This window comes from Dipodomys ordii, unplaced genomic scaffold (genome assembly GCF_000151885.1).
Source record: "Dipodomys ordii isolate 6190 unplaced genomic scaffold, Dord_2.0 Scaffold153, whole genome shotgun sequence".
In the NCBI taxonomy this organism is placed as follows: domain Eukaryota; kingdom Metazoa; phylum Chordata; class Mammalia; order Rodentia; family Heteromyidae; genus Dipodomys; species Dipodomys ordii.
The window spans coordinates 1,459,381-1,482,078 of NW_012267369.1; the positions used below are offsets into that span (position 1 = coordinate 1,459,381).

General features: G+C 45.7%; 2 protein-coding genes across 3 annotated transcripts in view; one reads left to right on the forward strand and one right to left on the reverse strand.

Moving 5' to 3' along the window:
* Rpn1 (ribophorin I) overlaps positions 1–4,746 on the reverse strand; it is a 62,027-nt gene extending 57,281 nt beyond the window's left edge. Inside the window, exon 1 of the mRNA XM_013032307.1 lies at positions 4,729–4,746. Within this exon, the coding sequence (XP_012887761.1) occupies positions 4,729–4,746 (18 nt within the window). The remainder of the gene's footprint in view (positions 1–4,728) is intronic.
* A 790-nt stretch (positions 4,747–5,536) lies between these two features.
* Rab7a (RAB7A, member RAS oncogene family) overlaps positions 5,537–22,698 on the forward strand; it is a 35,223-nt gene continuing 18,061 nt past the window's right edge. Inside the window, exons 1-2 of one of the 2 annotated variants that reach the window (XM_013032335.1) lie at positions 5,537–5,635; positions 21,310–21,370. In XM_013032335.1, the coding sequence (XP_012887789.1) occupies positions 21,318–21,370 (53 nt within the window). In that variant the 5' untranslated portion in view covers positions 5,537–5,635; positions 21,310–21,317. The remainder of the gene's footprint in view (positions 5,636–21,309; positions 21,371–22,698) is intronic. The other variant, XM_013032334.1, reaches the window with a different exon arrangement.

The window sequence follows — 22,698 nt, forward strand, 5'->3', positions numbered from 1 at the left end:
TCAGATCTCAGCCTCCTGAGTAGCTAGGATTACAGGCGTGAGCCACCAGCGCCCGGCAAATTTTTATGTATTTACTATTTGTGTTGATCTTGGGGCTTGAACTCACTACCTGGGTGCTGTCCCTGAAATTTTTGCATTACACTGCTTGAACCAGTGCTCCACCTTGACTCTTTGGTGATGAATTGGAATAAGAGTATCACAGCAGCTGGGAATGTGGCTCAGCGGTAGAGTGCTGACCTAGTATGGATGAAGCCCTGAGTTCAATTCCTCAGTACCACACAAATAGAAAAAGCCGGAAGTGGTGCTATGGCTAAAGTGGTAGATTGCTACCCTTGAGCAAAAGAAGCTCTGGAGCCAGGTGCTAGTGGTCAACACCTGTAAAATCCTAGCTACTGAAGATCATAGTTCAAATCCATCCCAGACAGGAAAGTCCATGAGACTCTTATCTCCAATTAACTACCAAAAAACCAGAAGTGGCGCTGTGGCTCAAGTGGTAGAGCGCTTGCCTTGAGCTGAAGAGCTAAGACACAGTGCCCAGGCCCAGAGTTCAAGCCCCAAGCCCAAGGACTGGAAGGAAAAAAAGGTCTCCTAGACTTTCTGCCGGGGCTGGCTTTGAACCATGGTCCTTAGATCTCAGCCTCCTGAGTAGTAGGATCATAGGTGAGTCACCAGCACCCAGCCAAAGGAACTTTAATCTTTAAAACCACAGCATAAGCTTAATGAAAAACACTACCTTTTATATATAAAGGTAGTATCTTGTTATTCTACCAGCATTGTGGACTTACCTGAAATAGCTCTGGGTCCCCTGAGCTAGACCCTGGTAAAGAGCCTGTGCCATTCAGTTGATGGTGGTAGTTTGCTTGCTTGTTTTTAAATACGTGTGTTTTGCTGGGCATCTGTAGCTCAACCTAGTCAGGGGACTGAGGTACAAGGGTTGCGATTTGAAGCCGTTCCAGGCAGGAAAGGCTGTAGAACTCTTCTTTCCAATAAACTACTCAAAGCCAGAAGTGGTAGTGTGTGGCTCAAGTGGTACAGCGCTAGCCTTGAGCAGAAAGTTCAGGAACAGAGCCCAGACCCAGAGTTTAATAAAACCCCAGGACAGCAAAAATAAAAATAAAGTGTTTTTTGTTTTGTTTTTGGCAGTCCTGAAAAAAAAACCAACATACTGTTTAGTTTTTATTTTATTTTTGCTGTCCTGGAGTTTGAACTCTGGGTGCTATTCCTGAGCTGCTTTTGCTCAAGGCTAGCGCTCTACTACTTGAGCCACAGAGCCACTTCTGGCTTTTTCTGTGTGTGGTACTGAGGAATTGAACCCAGGGCTTCATGCATGCTAGGCAAGCACTTTACCACTAAGCTACATTCCCAACCCCCCAAAGTGTTTTATAGAAATCTTCCTGCCCTCCATTTGTAAAGTGCTTACAGTTTACATGTTCTCTTGGTGCTCAAATTCATTTTTTCCTGAGATGGCTGAGGTTGGGTGTTGGGAATTATCTGTCTACTGAAACCAGCTCATGAACTTTCTGATAGACTCTTCTGCGTTTTCTATTACTTTCATGACATTAAGTCTTTCATTTAAAATCACATGTCTTTTGGCTGATTATTAAACTAGCTCTTAAAAAAAAAGAGCTAGGAAGTAAGAAACAAAGAAAAAATTGTGATTCACTATCCAGAGATCAAAGTATAAGCTGGTTATTTTCTTCTTTTGAATGTATACTTTGATTCTTTTTTTTGGGGGGGGGGTCCGGTTGTGGGGCCTGAACTCTGGGCCTGGGCGCTGTCCCTCAGCTCTTCAGCTCAAGGCTAGCACTTTACCACTTGAGCCACAGCGCCATTTCTGGCTTTTTTCTTTTTGCTTATGTGGTGCTGAGAAATCGAACCCAGTGCCTCATGCATTCAAGGCAAGCGCTCTACCACTGAACCACCTTCCCAGCCACACATACTTTGATTCTTTAGTGAATCACCTTATCCTGGGTGTGACCATTGAACTGGAAGGACAGATCTTCTTGGATCCTTGCTACATTTTCGTACACCATCAGTGATGGGGAGCTAGGGATGTTGGTACTAGCACTGAGCATGCAGCAGGTACTAACATTTACCAATGTTAGTGTTAATAGCCGAACCTTAAGTGTCTCTCTCTCCAGAAAAAGGTTAATTTGTCATAGGGACTGTAAGAATCCATCCTGGCTATCCCACGGGAGCCACGCAGAGGCAGACATGCACAGGAGAAAGGTTAGTATCAGAGGGCCGTATCTTTCCCGGAGAGGGAGCATTATAGCATCTGCTCCTGTCCAGGTGGTTGCTCAGGCTAGTGGTGAGGTAGGTGGAGAGTGAGGTGTGCAGAGTGGGAGTGGCCAGGGATCCTGGTGGGGACTGGAGGGCTGGGAGGAGCTGCCCCGAAGGATCTTGGGAGTGGCTGAGGGGAAGATGTATGTCAACGCTGGCAGTGAATAAAGTGTTGCCCATATTTTAAAGTAATTTGTTATCTATTTTAGTAAAGATGCAACCATTCAGAAAATGCACAGATAGGTGAATAACTTGGGAAATTTTCATAAACTCAGAAGTTCTCTTGTTTCTCCTCCTTGCCATTATGGTCTTCTGGGTAGTCAGTGTGCTATTTACTTATTTTTTCTTTTTATTTTATTTATTTTGGTTGGCTGTGGGGCTTGAACTCAAGGCCTAGGTGCTGTCCTTGAGCTCTTTTGCTCAAGACTAGCTTCTATTTGAGTCACAGCTCCACTTCAGGTTTTCGAGTGGTTAATTGTAAGAGTTAAGAGTCTCGGGCTGGGAAGGTGGCTCAGTGGTAGAGTGTTTGATGAGGCCCTGGGTTCGATTCCTCAGCACCACATAAGCAGAAAAAAGCTGTACGTGGAGCTATGGCTCAAGTGGTAGAGCGCTAGCCTTGAGTAGAAAAGCTCTGGGACAGCTCCCAGGCCCAGAGTTCAGCCACCACAACCAATAACAACAACAACAAAAAGAGTCTCACCTGGGCTTTTCTGCCCTGGTTGGCTTGGAACTATGATCCTCAGATCTCAGCCTCCTAAGTAGCTAGTATTATAGGCATGAGCTGTAATCCAGCCCAGTGAGCTAACTTTTAACAGTGCCTAATTTTGTTGAACTTGAGTAAAGGGAATCATATGCTGTGTATCCTTGTGTCTCTGGTATGGGTGGGGTGGGGGAGAGGGAGATTTTGCCCTAGGGATTGAATTCTGTGTCCAGGCTCTGTCCCTGAGCTTTTTTGCTCAAAACTAGTGCTCTACCACTTGCCCAGCTCTACTTCCTGCCTTTGGCAGTTAATTGGAGATAAGAATCTGACAGACTTTTCTGCTTGTGCTGGCTTGAACTACAGAGTAGCTGGGATTATAGTATGAGCCACTGGTGCCTGGCTTCGTACTTCTGAAGGAGCAGTGACAATATGTAATAAAGCTGTCTTGGCAAAAAGAGAAAGAACTAGTGGAGGCTTTTGTGCTATAGTTGATTGTTCTAGCCAGGACATGACATATCACTACTACATACAGCTCACTGGCCAGAGTGAGTCACACCACACAAGGTGTCCTGAGGTGTAATCTTATCAGTGGGCCCAGAGCTGAAATACTGAAGCACAATAGTGTCAGATATGGCTAGGAGTATGCTGGAGTATGGAATGATTATTGAAGGAAAAAGGTCTTTGGACTTTTTTTTTTTTTGGCTGGTCCAAGGGCTTGAACTCAGGGTCTGGGCCCTGAACTTCTTTTTTTTTTGGGGGGGTCCAGTCGCGGGGCCTGAACTCTGGGCCTGGGCACTGTCCCTCAGCTCTTCAGCTCAAGGCTAGCGCTCTACCACTTGAGCCACAGCGCCACTTCTGGCTTTTTTCTTTTTGCTTATGTGGTGCTGAGGAATCGAACCCAGGGCCTCAGGATTGCAAAGCAAGCGCTCTACCACTGAGCCACCTTCCCAGCCCTGGCCCTGAACTTCTTTTGCTCATGGCTAGTGCTCTACCACTTGAGCCACAGAACCATTTATGGCTTGTGTCTGTCTCTGTTTAGTTATTTATTTGTATTTAGTGGAGATAGGAGTCTCCTGCACTGTCCAGGCTGGCTTCAAACTGGGATCCCCAGATCTGAGCTTCTCTGAGTAACTAGGATTATAGGTGTGAGCCACCAGCACCCAGCTTCTCTTTCTTTTGTCCAGGACTCAAACTCAGTATCTGATGCTTTTGTTTTTGAGACAAGGTCTTTCTGTATTAGCCTAGGCTGGCCTTAAAATACTATAATTCTGACTCAGCCTCTGTGTTCGAACTATAGGCATGTGCCATTGTGTCTGCTCAAGAGCTTAGTCTTAGATATCATGTATATTGTCCTCTTTATTTTCTCTCTCTCTCTCTCTCTCTCTACCTACCTATCTACCTACCTACCATTTTACAGGTCTTGTGCAGAGAGTAGCTGTTCTTTTTTGTGTGAGTGTGTGAGGGGGTGTCCTGGGGCTAGAACTCTGGGCCTGGGCCCTGTCCCTCAACTCTGCATCTCAAGGATGGTGCTCTACCACTTGAGCCACAGTGCCACTTCCGGTTTTCTAGTGGTTTATTGAAGATAATAGTCTCACGGACTTTCCTGCCCGGGCTAGCTCTGAACTGTGACCCTTAGATCTCAGCCTCCTGAGTAGCTAGAATGACAGGTGTGAGCCACTGGCACCTGGCAAGTAGCAGTTCTTAATCTGAGGAATTCCTGGATTTGCTGGAGCAGCAGTACTTACCTTTAATTCTGTGTTCATACTGCTTTAAGTAATAGGTTGGAAAAAAAAGACCTTAGAGCTGGGCGTTGGTGGCTCACGCCTATAATCCTAGCTACTCAGGAGACAGATCTGAGGATCAAGGTTCAAAGCCAGCCCAGGCAAGGAAAGTCCATGAGACTCTTATCTCCAATAAACCACTAGAAAACTGGAAGTGGTGCTGTGGCTCAAGGAAGTGGCGCTGTGGCTCAAGCTGTTAGAGCGCTTGCCTTGAGCTGAAGAGCAGAGGGATAGCGCCCAAGCACAGAGTTCAAGCCCCACAACTGACAAAAAAAAAAAAAAAACGAAAAAAAGACCTTAGAAAGCAAATGTTGGACTTTAAATTATGTTCATAAAGTGTCTAACCAGTTCATGTTCTGTGTTCTCTGTTTTTTTCTTGCTGTATTATAACATACAGTCACTTCATCTGTAATCTAAATGGATTCTTTCCAGTTAACTGTTGTCTAATTTGAACATGTTAGGTGTTTTCTATCATTCCTGGTAGAGGATTCCTAATAGTGGATTCCACATGGATTTGTATACATAATATTAAAATATTTCTTTTCTGCTTTATTATTAATTTTGACACATAAAGTGGGGATTAATTTTCATACATAGAGTGGACTTTGGGGCTAGTTTTTATTTTCAGGGCTTTTGAATTGGAGAAAGCTTCTAGGTAGGGAGAGTACATTGTGTCAGCTCAGTCCTTCTGTCCTTGGGCTGGTTTTTGAAAGGTTACAAAGAGGTACTAATCATTTCTGCAAGATGTTGTGTAAAATCCCGTCTCCAGCCCCTCCTGCCCAGTGACTGTCTCTGGCTTGCAGTTCTAGGAGCCTGTGAGGTCAGCTGAGCCTGCAGAGCACCCAGCTTGTCGCCCCGTTTCTGACGAGAGGTGAGTCCAGTACTACTTGAGACGGAAGCGCGCGCATGGTTATGCCATTGCCAGCTCTGCCTGCACACCTCCCTCAGGTGGCGTGTGCACCTGTTCAAACACTACTTGTCAGAAACTGAGGAGTGAGGTGGTTCTTTGCCTCCCACCTCCCCAAGCTCTACTCCTGTGGATACTGGAGAAGGAGAAAAGGTGAAGTCGTAGCTCAGTGGGTGGCAGAGGGCTTGTCTAGCATGCATGATTCCTCAGTACCTCATACACAAAAAAAGCCGGAAATGGCTCTGTGGCTCAAGTGGTAGAGTGCTAGCCTTGAACAAAAGAAGCTCAGGGACAGTGCCCAGGCCCTGAGTTCAGGCCCCTGGACTGGGCAAAACAAAAAAAAAAGGTGAAGTCACCATGCAGGCTTCCTGGGACGTGCTATATGAGCGCTGTGCCAGGGAGAGGCCCAGAGACTCTGCCCTTGGGGAGGCTTTCTGACTGGCTGCGTGACACAGGAAGAGCCATCTACAAAAGAGAGTGAGGGTGTGTCAGTCGTGATGGGTAGTAGACTTGAAGACAGTGTGTTTGCTGTTATTATTGCTTGTAGCATGTTTTGTGACGCTAGGATTAAGCCCGGGACCTTAGACTTGTTAGGCCAGTATTCTACCACTAAACTACATCTCTAGACTTATGTGTGTCAATGAATACAAAATGGCATATTGAATCAGGTGCTGGTGATTCACGTCTGTAATCCCAGCTACTCAGGAGGCTGAGATCTGAGGATTGTGGTGCAAAGCCAGCCTGGGCAGGAAAGTCTGTGAGACTGAGCATCCTTCCTTCCTTCCTTTCCTTGGTCCTGGGGCTTAAACTCTGGGCCTGGGCGCTGTCTCTCAGCTCTTCAGCTCAAGGCTAATGCTCTACTATTTGAGCCACAGCACCACTTCTGGTTTTCTGGTGGTTTATTAGAGGTAAGAGTCTCACAGACTTTTCCTGCCCGGGTTGGCTTTGAACTGTGATCCTCAGATCTCAGTCTCCTGAGTAGCTAGGATTGCAGGTGTGAACCGCCTGGCTGTGAGACTCTTAATTTCCAATTAACCACTGAAAAACTGGAAGTAGAGCTGTGGCCCAAAGTGGTAGGGTACCAGCTTTGAGCAAAAAAGTTCAGGGACAGGACCCAAGCCTACGACTGACCCCCCAAAAAAAAATTTTTTTGATAGAACAAGAAATTTTGCAAAGAACTCTTTGTACCATCTCTGTTTATACCTACAAAAAGACAATTCTTGAGGGCTGATCAAAAATATTCTATAGGATACTTAATACAAGTGGGAATATGCCTTCTTTTGTACTAAAAATATACATCTGTAAACATTTATATGCATACACAGAATGTTTGCTGATGAGGTGAGTTGGTTTCATCTAAATAGTTATTTTGGATTGGGGTTGGACAGAGATCCCCCTCTTGATGTGGATTTTGTTGATCTGGAGGCACCTCCAGGAAAGGGGAGAAAGTTGGGTCTATAACCTTGCAGATAGGTTAATGCAACAGAACTTGGGAGCTAGGTAAGCAGTCATGTGATGGTGGTAGGCCATGAAAATAAGGAATTGGTAAAACCTGAGTGCAGTAAAAGAGCATGCTATACATTTTTACTCAGATGATTTTAAGTAGGGTGTGTGATTTTCAGGTGTGCTAGTATTTAATAGGAATCCAGCTAAGAACTACGATGTGGCTAAAAGTAAATGGTTTGTGGTACTCCATATTGGTCATGTTTCTTTTTTTGTTGGTCATGGGCTTGAACTCTGGGCCTGGGTCCTGTCCCTGAACTCTTCAGCTCTGCCACAGCGCCACTTCTGGTTTTCTGGTGATTTATTTTTTTATTTTTATTTTTTTTTGGGTCCCGTCATGGGGCCTGAACTCTGGGCCTGGGCACTGTCCCTCAGCTCTTCAGCTCAAGGCTAGCGCTCTACCACTTGAGTCACCACTTCCAGCTTTTTTCTTCTTTGCTTAGGTGGTGCTGAGGACTCAAACCTAGGCCTCATGCACTCAAGGCAAGTGCTCTACCACTGAGCCACCTTCCCAGCCCCTTCTGGTGGTTTATTGAAGATAAGAATCTCACAGACTTTACTGCTTGGGGCTGGCTTTGAACCCTGATCCTCGATCTCAGCCTTTTTTTTTTTTTTTTTTGTCAGTCATGGGGCTTGAACTCTGGGCCTGGGTGCTGTCCTTCAGCTCAAGGCGAGCTCTCTACCTTTTGAGCCACAGCGCCACTTCTGGTTTTCTAGTGGTTTATTGGAGATAAGAGTCTCACCGACTTTCCTTGCCCAGGCTGGCTTTGAACTGTGATCCTCATATCTCAGCCTCTCCTAAGTAGTTAGGATGATAGGCATGAGCCATCAGCGCCCGGCTTTAATAAGTTTTTATTGTGAAAATATTGTACAGAGGGGTTACAATCACATGAGCAAGGTGACAGATCTCAGCCTTCTGAGTAGCTGGGGGTTACAGACAGGTGTAAGCCACCAGTGCCTGGCCCCCAAAAACCTTTTAAACCTTTTTTAGTGCTGGGAATGTGGCTTAGTGGTAGAGTGCTTACATGAAGCCCTGGGTTCAATTCCTCAGTATCATGTAAACAGAAAACGCTGAAGGTGGAGCATGGCTCAAGTGTTACAGAGTGCTAGCTTTGAGTAAAAGTATCTCAGGGACAGTGCCCAGGCTCTGAGTTTAAGTCTCAGGACTGGAAAAAAATAAAAATAAAGAGCTTTTTTAGAGAAGATCTAAGTTTACTTCTGTAGAGCATTCTTTGTATCCTCCATTAAATATACTTTCAGAGGATGCTTCTGTTAAAGCAAAAGAAGCTAAATAATTCACCAGAATGCTAGAAGTTTTCAGGTGTGCTGATCACAGAGTTACAGCAAGTTTGTACTCCCTGCAAGCTTGAGACTCCAGGCCCTGGTTTTAGAAGAAAGCCAGGTGTGGCGATTCATGTCAGTACCCAGGAGGTTGAGGAAGCAGGATTGCGGTCCCACGCCTGAACCTCAGTTCGTGCTGAACTCCATACAGTGAGATGCCAAGCAACAGTGTTTTCTTCATGATAGTAATCCCTTGAGGTTACAGACTGTCTTGTGATCTTGGGACCATCTAGGCCATGTAAGCATCCCTGATGGCGTTTTTACAAGGATGAAATTACCAGATGATGCATTTCTCAAAACTCAATCTTGTCATTAAGCAATATGAACACAGTCTGTTGGTTGGCACCTGTGTTTGTGTCCTCCACTCCATTGTGCCTGAACATTCATCTTGTATATACTTTGGCTGGAACTTGAAGTTAGTGTGTGATGGGAAGTAGCTTGAAATTTTTTCCTTCACAATTTCATAAACTTTTTTTTTTGTCTGTCATGGGCCCTGAACTGTGGTCCTGGGCACTGTCTTTGCTCTTTTTGCTCAAGGCTGGTATTGTACCCCCTGTAGCCACAGCATCACTTCAGTTTTCTGGAGGTTAGTTGGAGATGAGAGTCTCACAAGCTTTTCTGCCCGGCTGACTTTGAACCGTGATCCTCAGATCTCAGCCTCCTGAGTAACTAGGATTACGGGCATGAGCCACTGGTGCCCGGCTGCAGCCTCTTTGAGTAGGTAGGATTACAGGCTTGAGCCACCAGCACCCAGCTCTTCTCTTTTTTTTTTTTTTTTTGGTCAGTCCTGGGACTTGAACTCTGGGCCTGGGCACTGTCCCTCAGCTCTTCAGCTCAAGGCAAGCGCTCTACCACATGAGCCAGAGCACCACTTCCAGTTTTCTGGTGGTTTATTGGAGAGAAGAGTTTCACAGTCTTTCTTGCCTTCTTTTTTTTTCTTTTTGGTCGGCTGTGGGGCTTGAACTCGACCTGGGCGCTGTCTCAGCTCTTCAGCTCAAGGCGAGCGCTCTACCACTTGAGCTACAGCGCCACTTCCGGTTTTCTGGTGGTTTATTGGAGATAGGAGTCTCACAGTCTCTCCTGCCAGGGCTGGCTTTGAAACGTGATCCTCAGATCTCAGCCTCCTGAGTAGCTAGGATTACAGGCGTGAGCCACCAGCCCCTGGCTTCTTGCCTTCTTTTTATAGACAAGGTTTTACTGTGTAGCCCAGTCAGGCTTTGAACTTAGTTTTCTCCTCAGCTGTCCAAGTACTGGGATTACAAGATGTACCACCATACCTGGCTCTACTTAGGTACGTTTGAGTTTACTGTCTCTTTAAGAAGACCGATCCAGTAGCAACAAATACTGCAGATTGAAATGAGGAAAGACAGGAGCACAGTCCGGAGACATGTGCTACGCCTAGAGTGACGCTAAAGGCCGTGAGGAAGGCCAGTAAAGCCCAGTAACTGAACCTGTAGAAAAGAGAAAATTGAAGTTGTGTCGGTTTAATTTATGGGATTAGAAAAATCATGGATGCTGAAACCACAGAGAACTGCTTTGGAAAGGAACTAGTATTGGCAAGGTTAAGTAATAGCTGTCTTGTATCCCTTTTGTGGTAAAGTAGCTTTTGAAATATAGAAGCAAAGTGTTGGGAAACTTTGGATACTTTGTTTCTTAGCACTTCCTCCTCAGCCTGAAAATGTTGGCTTCTGCTTCAGCCTTAGAGCACCCTACATTACCTGAAATTTAGGTTTTCTTGTCTATCCATGTATGATCACTTGTTGTTTTTTTGTTTGTTTTGTTTTTTGATCATGGGGCCTGGGCGCTGCCCCTCAGCTCTTCAGCTCAAGGCCAGCGCTCTACCACCTGAGCCACAGCGCCACTTCCAGCTTTTTTTTTCTGCTTTTGTGGTGCTGAGGAATCCAACCCAGGGCCTCATACATTCAAGGCAAGTGCTCTACCACTGAGCCATCCAGCCCTAAGAGAGTTGGTTTTTTTTTTTGTTTTGTTTTTTGGTTGGTCATGGGGCTTGAACTCTGGGCCTGGGCGCTGTCCCTCAGCTCTTCAGCTCAAGGCAAGCACTCTACCACTAGATCCACAGTGCCACTTCTGGTTTTTCTTGTGGTTTATTGGAGATAAGAGTCTCACGGACTTTCCTGCCCAGAGTTGACTTTGAACCTTGATCCTTAGATCTCAGCCTCCTGAGTAGCTAGAATGACAGGCGTGAGCCACCGATGCCTGCCAAGAAAGTTGTTTTTTTTTTTTTTTAAGAAAATCTTTTTTTGATTTCAAGCATCTATAAGGAGAAATGTTTTGTTTAAACAACAACAAAAAACAAATGGTTCCTGCAATTTAAGGTTCAAAGATTCATTATTGCTCAGATGTACTGGCAAAATGATCCTTTTTTTTGGGGGGGGGGTCCAGTCATGGGGCCTGAACTCTGGGCCTGGGCACTGTTCCTCAGCTCTTCAGCTCATGGCTAGCGCTCTACCACTTGAGCCACAGTGCCATTTCTGGCTTTTTTCTTTTTTGTGGTGCTGAGGAATCGAACCCAGGGCCTCATACATGCAAGGCAAGCGCTCTACCACTGAGCCACCTCCCCAGCCCCCCAATGATCCTTTTAGTCAGCTAACCAACCCCTTGATTGTTAAAGCCTCTGTTGAACGAAAGGATGTGGCAGTGAAAGGTAGTCCTGTTTTTGCCTTTCCAGAGCTTCGTAAAAATCACCAGCCTCTAGATCGAGTGTTATGAACATATGGGACCAGTGGGTCTTGTAGTTTCTGTTCTAACCCTTTGCTTAGAAGACCCACCTCTAGGCAGGAGCTTAGTATAAAGAAAGCCTCTTTGTAAGGCGCCGCTGGCTCACGCCTGCCATCCTAGCTACTCAGGGGGCTGAGATCTGAGGATCAAGGTTCAAAACCATCCCTGACAGATAAGTTAATTACAGAACAAGCCAAAAGTGTAGCTGTAGCTAAGTGGTAGAACACTACTAGCCTTGAGCAAAAAAAGCTCTGACAGTTCCCAAGCCCTGAGTTCAGGTCAGGCCCCATGATCAACACACAAAAAAGAAAAAAGCGTCTTTTTGGAAAGCTTTTTCTGAGCCTACCTAGATTAATCACTTCTGGCTCTTTATTTTGTGTTTAAAGATTTTGTTGTTCTTTTAATTACAGTTGCTGATTACTTTAAAAGTTCAACTATGGCAACTGATGCATACTTTGCTTTTTTGCTTTTGTTTTGGTTGGTGGAGAGGCTTGAACTGGAGGCCTGGGTAGTATCCCTTAGTTTTTGCTCAAGGCTTGTGCTCTACAACCTTAAACCATAGCTCCACAGCTCCACTTCTAGTTTTCTGGTGGTTAATTGGAGAAACGAGTCTCACAGACTTTTTTTCTTTACTTTTTTTTTTTCTTTTTTCCAGTCCTGAGGCTTGACCTCAGGGCCAGGGCACTGTCTCTGAACTACTTTTGCTGAAGGCTAGCATTCTGCCACTTAAGCTACAGCACCACTTCTGGCTTTTTTTGTTTATATGGTACTGAGGAATTGAACCCAGGTCTTCATGCATACTAGATAAGCACTCTCCCACTAAGCCACCTTCCCAGCCTCATGGACTTTCTTGCCTGAGTTGGTTTTGCCTCCTGAGTAGCTAGAATTACAGGTGTGAGCCGCCAGCATCTGGCTCTGATACATGCTTTCAAAAGTCAAGGTCCTTTATAGTTCCCACATCTCACTCTTTGAATGAAATCTAATATTGCATAAACATCATTACCTCCCTGTATGCTTAGGCAATGAGCAAGTACACTTGTGTGTGCCGGTATTGGGGTGGGAACTCAGAGGCTTGTGCTCTTAATCCACTCACAGCTAGCTGGTGCTCTTCTCTTTTTTGGCCATTCCTTAGGCTTGAAGTCAGGGCCTGGACACTGTCCCTGCTTTTCTTTTGCTCTACCACTTGAACCACAGCTCCTCGTCTGGCCTTTTCTGTTTCTGTGGTGCTGAAGAATCAAACCAGGGCTTCATGCATGCTAGGCAAACACTCTACCACTGAGCCACATTCCCAGCCCCTGGTGCTCTAACTCTCAAGCAGTATCTCTATTTACAGCTGTCTTCCCTTCCCTCTTCCCCCACTTCTTCTTTTTCTCCTTCTCCTCCCCCCCCACCTTGCCTAGTTACCTTTTCCTCTTTCTCCCTTTCTTCTCCTTTCCTTTTTGTGTTGGTATTGGGGCTTGTGAACTCAGAGCCTGGTACTGTCTCTTAGCTCTTTTGCCCAAGGCTGGTGCTGTACCACTTGAGTCATAGCTCTGGTTTCAGATTTTTGGTTGGTTAAATTGGAGAAAGAATCTCACAGACTTTCCTGCTTGGGATGGTTTTGAGCTGCGATCTTCAGGTCTCAGTCTCCTGAGAAGCTGGGATTATGGACATAAGCCACTGGCACCTGGCAGTTTCCAGCTTTCTGCTAGTTAAATGTAAGATGTAAGAATTTCTTAGATTTGTCTGTCTGAGGCTGGCTTCAAGACTCAGTCCTCAGATCCTAGCCTCCTGAGAAGCCAGGATTACAGGTGTGAGCCACAGGCACCTGGCAGCAATGACTCTAATTTTAAGCCAACCTCAGAGCAGGGAGACTCTCATAGTAATCTTTGCAAGTTTAGCAGTTGGCCTTGTACAATGAATCTTTGTTGATTCTCAGGTCAGCTTCTGAATAGACCTATGTGTTGGGACCTGTTTCCCCAAATTAGCTTGTCCTCCGAGCTAGTTGTCCTTTATTTAGATCTTCAAGACTTAGTTCTGCACAGCAGATACTTCTGTAAAAGGAAGCACGTCTATTATAGAGTAGTAGCTGCCAGGCTATATGGCTTAAAAATAATTGGAATTTTAGAGTAATTATAGGAGCAAGTTCTGATTGTACTTAACTCAGTGTGTTGAAATAGTGAGCTGAGTAAGATGATTTTAAGCACTGCTGCAATGCAATTAGCATTTAATATTCTCTTTATATAAGCCTGCTGACTGATGGTGCCATTCCTGATAAGCATTTATGTTGGGCTTACCGGAAGTAGTGCTGTGGCTCAAGTGGTAGAGTGCTTGCCTTGCATGCCTGAGGCCCTGGGTTCGATTACTCAGCACCACATAAGAAAAAAGCCGGAAGTGGCGCTGTGGCTTCAGTGGTAGAGCGCTAGCCTTGAGCTGAAGAGCTGAGGGACAGCGCCCAGGCCCAGAGTTCAGGCCCCACGACAGACAGAAAAATTAAAAATAAAAAATATGTTGGGCTTCCCATGTAGAGAGCTCTGAGCCCAGTGTTTACATTGTCCTTCCTTATACTAGGCACCAAATTTAATCCCCTCTTTTGATACTTTAAAGTGGGATTTAAAGTCTGTTGTAATGATTTTTTTTAAAATGGTGTCTTATTCCACAGAATTGTACCCCTATTGTAAATGGTTAAAATGCTAAATCTTAGCTATATTTTTCTACGGTAACATGTGAACTGTAATAAAGGAGTATTGCTGTAACTTTATGCTAATGAATTTAAAACCCAAGATGGGAAATTCTGGTAGTTTTGAAGTAAAAATGATGGGTGAGTTTTGTTTTTCCTAGGCTTCGGGTAGACTTTGTAAAGATTAAAAGGGCTGGGCGATGGAAAATGGAAACCACGTTTCTGCTGACTCTTCAGGAACTGGAAAGGATTCTTTTTTTTTTTTTTTAATGTTTAATTCTCTTAATCTTTCCTCACCAACATACTAAACCAAATCATGTTACTACTACTTTTTTTGGTCGGTTGTGGGACCTGAATTCGGGTCTGGGCGCTGTCCCTCAGCTCTTCAGCTCAAGGCTAGAGCTCTACCACTTGAGCCACAGCGCCACTTCCAGCTTTTTCTGCATATGTGGTGCTGAGGAATTGAACCCAGGGCCTCAGGTATGCAAGACAAGCACTCTACCACTGAGCCACCTTCGCAGCCCACTTGTTCTTTATTATAACCCCAAAACTACAGAGTTAGATGAAGGCATATGCACATTGGCCTGGGACTGGGACTTAAACTCGAGCTCTTGGCACTCTAACCCTGCTTTTTTGCTCACAGCTGGCGTTCTCCCACTTGAGCCATACTTTGCAGTGTGGCATTTTGCTGATTCATTGGAAATCAAGCCTCTTGGGTTTCCCTTCCCAGGCTGGCTTTCAGCTGTGATCCTTGAGTTGGTAGGATTACAGGTTGACTGGCAGAACTACTTAAATTTGTCTGCTAAAAGTGGGGTGTAGAAGAGTAAGTATGCCATTAAACACTCCTGAGTACTTTGGTATTTTGGTTCAAGAAATTTCTACTTGTTGAAATAACTTAGACCAAGTCTGCCTGTACAGTTGCTTTGCTCCACAGGACAGATAGGAACAGGGTGCTCACTAACAAGGAAGACAGCCCAGAAGAAATAGGAAACAGAACATAGATCTTTCATGAGAGCTAATGGCCCAAGAGTGTACTAAGTGTTTGATTCCTCTCTGACTTTATGATTTTAAAATCAACTACCCAGGAGGCTTAAATAAAAATTACCAGTCGACCATGACTGTCTAGGAGCAAGAGCAAACTGGTCCTAACCTGATCATACCAGCAGAGCATACTTTCTGATGAACAAGACTGTCAGTACTTCTGCCTTGGGGGCTCAGCTCAGGTGAGAAGAGCACCTGTATAGCAAATGTAAGGCCCTAAGTTCAGAATATCTAGACACTTGGCTCAAGCTTGTAATCCTTGCTCCTCAGTAGGCTGAGATCTGGTGGTTTGAAGTCAGCCTGAGCAGGAAAGTTGGTGAGACTGTCTACAATTAAGCAGCAAAAAACTGGAAATGGAGTGCTAGAGTGCCAACCTTGAATGAAAAAGCTAACAGACATCCTGGACAGACAAATCTAAATCTCTCCCTCCCCTCCTCCCCTTGGTCATGGGGCTTGAACTCTGAGCCTGGGTGCTGTCCTTCAGCTCTTCAGTTCAAGCTAGTGCTCTCCCACTTGAACCACAGTGCCACTTCTGGTTTTCTGGTGGTTAATTGGAGATAAGAATCACTCGGACTTTCCTGCCCAGGCTGGCTTTGAACCGTGATCCTCAGATCTCAGCCTCCTGAGGAGCTAGGATGACAGGTATGAGCCACCGGACCTGGCAGACCCTTGAGTCTTGAAGCAATGGCTCCCACAGTTTGCAGATGATGCACTGGTCAGGGTGAGAATACCAGGGTCTCTGCTCCCAGACATACATGTCTGGACAGGCTCCCTCTTTTGGCAGAGTCCACTTGAAGCTGATCACAGCTTGGTAACTAGCTCCTACCTGCCGTGAAAATTGAACTGTTGCTCAAGTCCATGATACTCGTGTTTTTACCATGTCTGCCTTCCTCTGGGTACATATTAGATACGTATGTGAACCAAATAAAACAAATGAGTACAAAATGCCACTCCTATTTGTGTGCCAATAGTTATTTAAATTTACCGTGCCTAAGACCATCCCTGTTCCCCTCACCCGTGCTCTTCTGCAGGGTTCTTGGGTCTAAGAAATCCCCTTGGTCTTCAGAGACACAGACCTACTTCTTTGGCATTACTCCACACACTTCCTGCTGCTTTGGCATGCAACTGCTGTCCACTTTCCCTTTGCCCTCACTAATAGAGTTTTCTTCTGAGATGGCAGGTGGCAGCCTTTGGTTTTTCAGGGCCTTTGCGTGGTGTGGTAAGAACAGAGAGGAGGGAGACCTCCCTGGTGAGGCTGCAGAGTGCTCTGAGCATCTTAGGTCCTGGACAGTGACAGAAGGAAGGTTGGAGGCTGCCTGGGGCTCTGTGGAGAGGACTGGGTATTCTTCTCTGTGATCTGACTTGAAGAGACTAGGGAATCACAGATAAACCCTTGTACCCCGAGGGGTAGCACTGGACTAGGAGTTTTGGGTTATTCCGAAACATTTATGTTGACTGAAAGGCAACTAGCACTTAGCCAGTTAAGGGAGGTGCTGCAGGTCAAGGCTAGGAGAGAGAGCAGAGTAACAGGATTCAGACAAAGGCTACTTACAAACAAGTACCCAACTCACTATGTCAGTGGTGCATACCGATAATCTCAGCCCCTTTAGGAGGCTGAGTTAGAAAGATCTGGAGTTTGAGGCCAACCTGGACAATATAGTGAAACCCTGTCTCAAAAAAAGTACAGGTGACAGAATTACTAAACTTTTTAAACTGGTACTGGGGCTTGAAGTCAAGGCGTATGGCTCTCACTTTTTAACTCTGTGTTGGTACTCTACTGCTTGAACCACAGCTCCAGTTCTGGTTTTTGGCTGGTTATTGGAGATATAGTGTGTTAGATTTATCTTCACCAGCTGGCTTCAAACCACAATTTTAAAAAGTCTGCATCCTGGGTAGCTAGGATTATCAGCACAAGCCACCAGTGCCCAGCTTGAGTTACTGAAAAAACATAAGCCATTTTTATTTTATTTTTAAGTTAACCTAGTCTGTTGTGTTCTTCTTGCCCACAGATTTTCTTGGATTAGTTTAACCTCTGGGAGTAGGAGTGGCTGCTCTTGAATCCTGTTCCCAAAAGACATGCCACCCTTTGAGTTCCTCGGTCTCGCTGAGCTGTCTTAACTCTCAGGCTTCCCCAGGTGGCCGGCCTGCCTGCCTGCCTGCCGTTAGTGGTCACTTCCTGCTTTCCCTCCTGGCTCCAAAGCCCTGTTGAGGGGGCTTTTTATTCACCTTTGGCTTTTCTTTTTTTTTTTTTCCCTGCGAAGAGGGGCCTCATCCTTTGCTGCTGCTTCACAAACCCTTAGTGATGTTTTTAGCCATTGGAGTAAGTAAAATGAGCTGGTGCTGGCATTCACTGAGGTCTACTTGTTCCAACTTTACCCTTTCTGATTTAATCTCTTGAGACAGAAGTCCAAATTTGTATGCAGAATAACACTTTCTCTGAGCTGTTTTTATCAAAAATTAACTAGTTGCTTTTTTCCCCCTTAGACCTTTTTAGAAGGTATATGCTAAATGTTTCTATACCTCATATTCTACAGTAGCAAAACTTGTTCACCTCCTAGCCCAAGACTGGTTATCAGAGATAGGCCAGAGAGGATTTTAATTTGGTGAAATAACTGACTTTATTATTTTTAATATAATTTTTATTGAGATTAAGTGATTACATAAATTTCACAAATTTCACAGTATTGTAGGATAGTGATACTTAAAGTCACAAACATTTTAACCTTCACAAGGCAAATTGTTATTATCTTGCCTATAAAGTTTGTGAATTCTATAAGCTTTGACAATACAACTATTTATTATTCCCCCCTTCTATTATTTTTTTAAGACAAGAAGTACCTCTCCCTACCCCCTACCCCCCAACAAAAGTGGCACAGTGACTAGCCCTACAAGTCTTAGAAAGTACCTTATATAAAAATACAGAATTGGCCGGGCGCTGGTGGCTCACACCTGTAATCCTAGCTACTCAGGAGGCTGAGATCTGAGGATCGAGGTTCAAAGCCAGCCTGGGCAGGAGAGACCGTGAGACTCCTATCTCCAATAAACCACCAGAAAACCAGAAGTGGCGCTGTAGCTCAAGTGGTAGAGCGCTTGCCTTGAGCTGAAGAGCTAAGGGACAGCGCCCAGGCCCAGAGTTCAAGCCCCACGACCGACCAAAAAAACAAAAATACAGAATTGGGGGCTGGGAAGGTGGCTCAGTGGTAGAGTGCTTGTCTCTCATGCATGACGCCCTGGGTTTGATTCCTCAGCACCACATAAACAAAAAAAGCCAGAAGTGGCTGCTGTGGCTCAAGTGGTAGAACATTAACCTTGAGCAGAAGAGCTGAGGGACAGTGCCCAGGCCCAGAGATCAAGCCCCAGGACCGACCCTCGCCCCCCTCCTCCAAGGAAAAAATACTCAGAAGCTGGGTACCAGGATTGAGAGTCAAAGTCAGCCCAGGCAGATAAATCCAAGAGATTCTTATCTCCAGTCAACTAGCAGAAAGCTGAAGTAAAGCACATGGCTCATGTGGTTGGAAGCCAGCCTTCAGTAAAAAACTGAATGAGAGCACCAGGCCTTGGGTTCAAGCCCCAGTAAACACCCCACTCCATCCCTGCTTTTTTTTTTTTTTTGGTCGGTCGTGGGGCCTGAACTAGTGTTCTACCACTTGATCTACAGTGCCACTTTTCTGCTTATGTGGTCCTGAGGAATTGAACCCAGGGGAGGAATTGAACTCATACATGCAAGGCAAGAGCTCTACCACTGAGCCACCTTCCCAGCCCTCCCTGCTATTTTTTAAATGGAGAATTCACATCTTTATCTTGAGTATTCTTACTTTAAAATGTCTTTGTTTATTCAGATTTTTTTTGTCTTGTTTCCTCATTTGGAGTTTCTGCCTATGAACAACCACAGTGGTTGGTGATTACAGTGTGAATTAGGGAAATTCGGGGGGGGCGGGTAGGGGGGGAAGATGGGAAGGGGAAACAAAGGAGGAGGCAACAATGCTTGATAAGAAATGTACTCATTATCTTTCCCATGTAACCCCTCTATTATACGGTATTTTCACAATTAAAAAATTAGGGAAATTCCTCAAGAAAATGAAGTGGCAAAAGTCATGCAAGTGGGCTGGGAAGGTGGCTCAGTGGTAGAGTGCTTGCCTCACATGCATGAAGCCCTGGGCTCAATTCTTCAGCACCTCATAAACAGAAAAAGCTGGGAGTGGCGCTGTGGCTCAAAGAGTGCTAGCCTTGAGCCGAAGAGCTTGAGGAACAGCGTTCAGGCCCAGAGTTCAAGCCCCATGACCGACCAAAGAAAAAGAAATTATGCAAGGTTTATAGTTTGACTCAGTGTCCCAATTTTCTGAGCAGTGTCTGTGGGTTACAACTGTACTTTTCCCCTACACCAGCACTTAACCTTGGTGAACTTTCCCACTGTTTACTTGGGAGCTAAATAAGGGCGGATAACACTTCTGATCCTGTGCCCTGATTAGGGTGTTGCATCTCAGTGGTTAGGGCTGTAAACACCTATGAGCCACCCCAGGCTTTCCTTGGGCTTGGTGACTCTCTGGAGAGCCTGAGGTCAGGCTGGGGTAGTTGCTCCCTGAGGAACTGGAGCACCAAGTCAGGTGGTTCGGCAGGCTCCGTGTCCCTGATTTCTGAGCCTTCTGCTGAGTGGACTCTTTGGAGAACTCGCACTCAACTGCAACCAGCCTGCTACCACCTGCTTCCAGGTGTGGGCTGAATCTAAGAAATCAGTTTGCTCTTTGTCTGATCCTGGGGAAGTGAGGAAGGGGAAGGCTGCAGTCAGAGCTAATGCTTTGGTTTTGTGGTCTTGTGCCCTACTGCCTGCGGACAAGACAGCTGGCAGCAGTATCGAAATGCCTCTCTGTAACCTGCTCTCATCCTCTTTCCTATTGGACTCTGCTCTGTCATCTGGTCACCTGTGTTTGGTGCAGAAATTAATAGCGACCAGCCAGGCACTGGTAGCTGACACCTGTAATCCTGGCTACTCAGGAGACTGAGATCTGAGGATCATGGATTAAGGCCAGCCAAGCAGGCAAATCTAAGAGTCTTTGGGGTGGGGGTGGGGGAGAGGAGGGAAGGTTGGTCCCGGGGCTTGAACTCTGGGCTTGGTACTGCCCTTGAGATTCTTTTTGTTCAAGGCAAGTGCACTACTACTTGAGCCACAGTGCCACTTCTGGCTCTTTTGAGTAGTTTATTGGACATAAGTCTCCCAGAGTTTCCTGCTATGGCAGGCTTTGAAAACCTCAATTTTCAGATCTCACCCTCCTAAGTAGCTAGGTTGCAGGTGTGAGCCACTGGTGTCCAGTTCCTGAAAGACTTACCTACAAATAACCAGCAAAAAGCCAGAAGTGGAGATTTGGCTCAAATGGTAGAACACCAGACATGAGTGTAAAAGCCAAACAATACAAGGCCCTGAGTTTAAGCCCCAGTGCCAGAGTGCACACAAAACAATTATAATAAAATAATTGTGCCGGGCACTGGTGGCTCAGGCCTGTAATCCTAGCTACTCAGGAGACTGAGATCTGAGGATCATGGTTCAAAGCCAACATGGGCAGGAAAGTCTGTGAGGCTCTTTAGTTCCAGTTAAACACCAGAAAACCAGTAGTAGCGCTGTAGCTCAAGTGATAGAGTACTAGCCTTGAGCAAAAAAGAGTCCAGTGCTCAGACCCTGAGTTCAAACCCCATAACTGACACAAACAAAAATAGCTGTTAATAATTTTTTGTTTTTTGTTTTGTTTTTGTCAGTCGTGGGGCCTGAACTCTGAGCCTGGGTGCTGTCCTTCAGTTTTTCAGCTCAAGGCGAGTGCTCTACCACTTGAGCCACAGTGCCACTTCCCGCTTTTTCTGCTTACGTGGTGCTGAGGAATCGAACCCACGGCCTCATGCATGCAAGGCAAGCACTCTACCACTGAGCCACCTTCCCAGCTCTTAACAAATAGTTTTTTGTTGTTGTTGTTTTTGTTCTTTGTGGATCGTGGGGCCTGAGCTCCAGACCTGGGCTCTGTCCCTCAGCTCTTCAGCTCTAGGCTGGCGCTCTACCACTTGAGCCACACCTATGCTTTTGTCATTGTGGTAGTTTTAATTGTAGATAAGAGTCTTAACAGACTTTCCCTCCTGGTGGGCTAGTTTCAAACCTTGATCTTCAGATCTCACTCAGCCAACTGAGTAGCTGGGATTATAGCCACTGGCACCCTGCTGGAGGCCCTCTTGTTTATCCAGGTCTTAGGGGTTCTAGTAGAAGAACCCTCAGACTGCTCCGGAACCTGCTCTGGGGCTGCCTAGAATAGATACAGCAAAGGTGCTTCTTCCCGCTGTTCCCATCCGCTCACTGTGTTCTCCTCTCCTCCTATAGTCTGAAGGATGACCTCTAGGAAGAAGGTGTTGCTGAAGGTCATCATCCTGGGAGATTCAGGGTAAGTGTTTCTCAAGAATTTGAGCTGTAAGGTTGGTTTGGAGCCTTGTCCTGCTCTGGGCCTCTCTTCCCTTCAGTTTGGCATGTAGTGGAAACTTGAGTGTTCTCCTTTGAAATGTAATTTGCATTCTTTGCAGTGTGTGGGGTGGCTGTTGGAACCTGACAAATGGTTATTTTCATGACTCTCCTTTCCTCCAAGCTGGCCAGACTAAGGAGTCCTGTTGGCTCTGGCATACTGCCTACTTTCCCATGCACTTGTTACCCTTCTCCTGTGGAAGAGTCCGGGAGAGGGAACTGGGTTCTGAGTCTAGATCTGCCATTAACCAGTAATTAACTAGTAGCTCTTCAATATTGTCTGGCAGCCTTTCCAGACTTAGTGTCTCACTTGGCCCATGGTGGCTTTGATTTCCATGAGACAGACATTAAAAATAAGCCAAGAATGAAAGTATGCAGATATAGTCCCATCTACTTGGGAAGTTGAGGCTGGCAAATTACTTGGACACAGGCCAGGCTGCACAACAGAGACCCTATCTCCAAAAATGCTCTTTATTTTTTGCCAGTCCTGGAGCTTAAACTCAGGGCCTGGGCACTGTCCCTGAACCTTTTTGTGCTCAAGGCTAGCGCTGGATTTCTGGTGCGCAGCAGGTGGAGGTTATTGGAGATAAGAGTCTCACGGTCTTTCCTGCCCTGCCTGGGCTGGCTTTGAACTGTGATCCTCAGATCTCAGCTTCCTGAGTAGCTAGGATTAAAGGCCTGAGCCACCAGTGCCCAACTTGATTCAGTTAATTTAAATTGTCTGAGGAAGCTTTACAAAATCAGCATGTGTCCATCCTTAGACAGGTGAGAGGACTTCAGTATGTATTTCCCTTTCCTGCTAATGTCAGGATTGACAGAGACTGCTTGGGGCCCTGTATTGGCCTAAAAAGAACCACCAGGCCCTTCTTGCTCCATTATGTACGGAGTGTTTCCCCACAAGTTCAGTGCTGGTAGTGGTGGTATAAAGAAGACTCTTTTTTTTTTTTTGTCCTGAGGCTTGAACTCTGGGCTCTTCAGCTCAAGGCTAGCGCTCTACCACCTGAGCCACAGCACCACTTCTGGCTTTCTGAGTGATTTATTGGAGATAAGAGTCTCATGGTCTTTTCTGCCCAGGCTGGCTTTGAACCGTAATCCTCAGATCTCAGCCTCCTGAATAGCTAGGATGACAGGCATGAGCCACCAGCACTCAGCTAAGAAGACTTATTTATTTATTGTCCTGGGGCTTGAGCTCTGGGCTTGGGTACTGTCCCAGCTCTCTCTCTCTCTCTTTTTTTTTTTTTTTTTTTTTTTTTT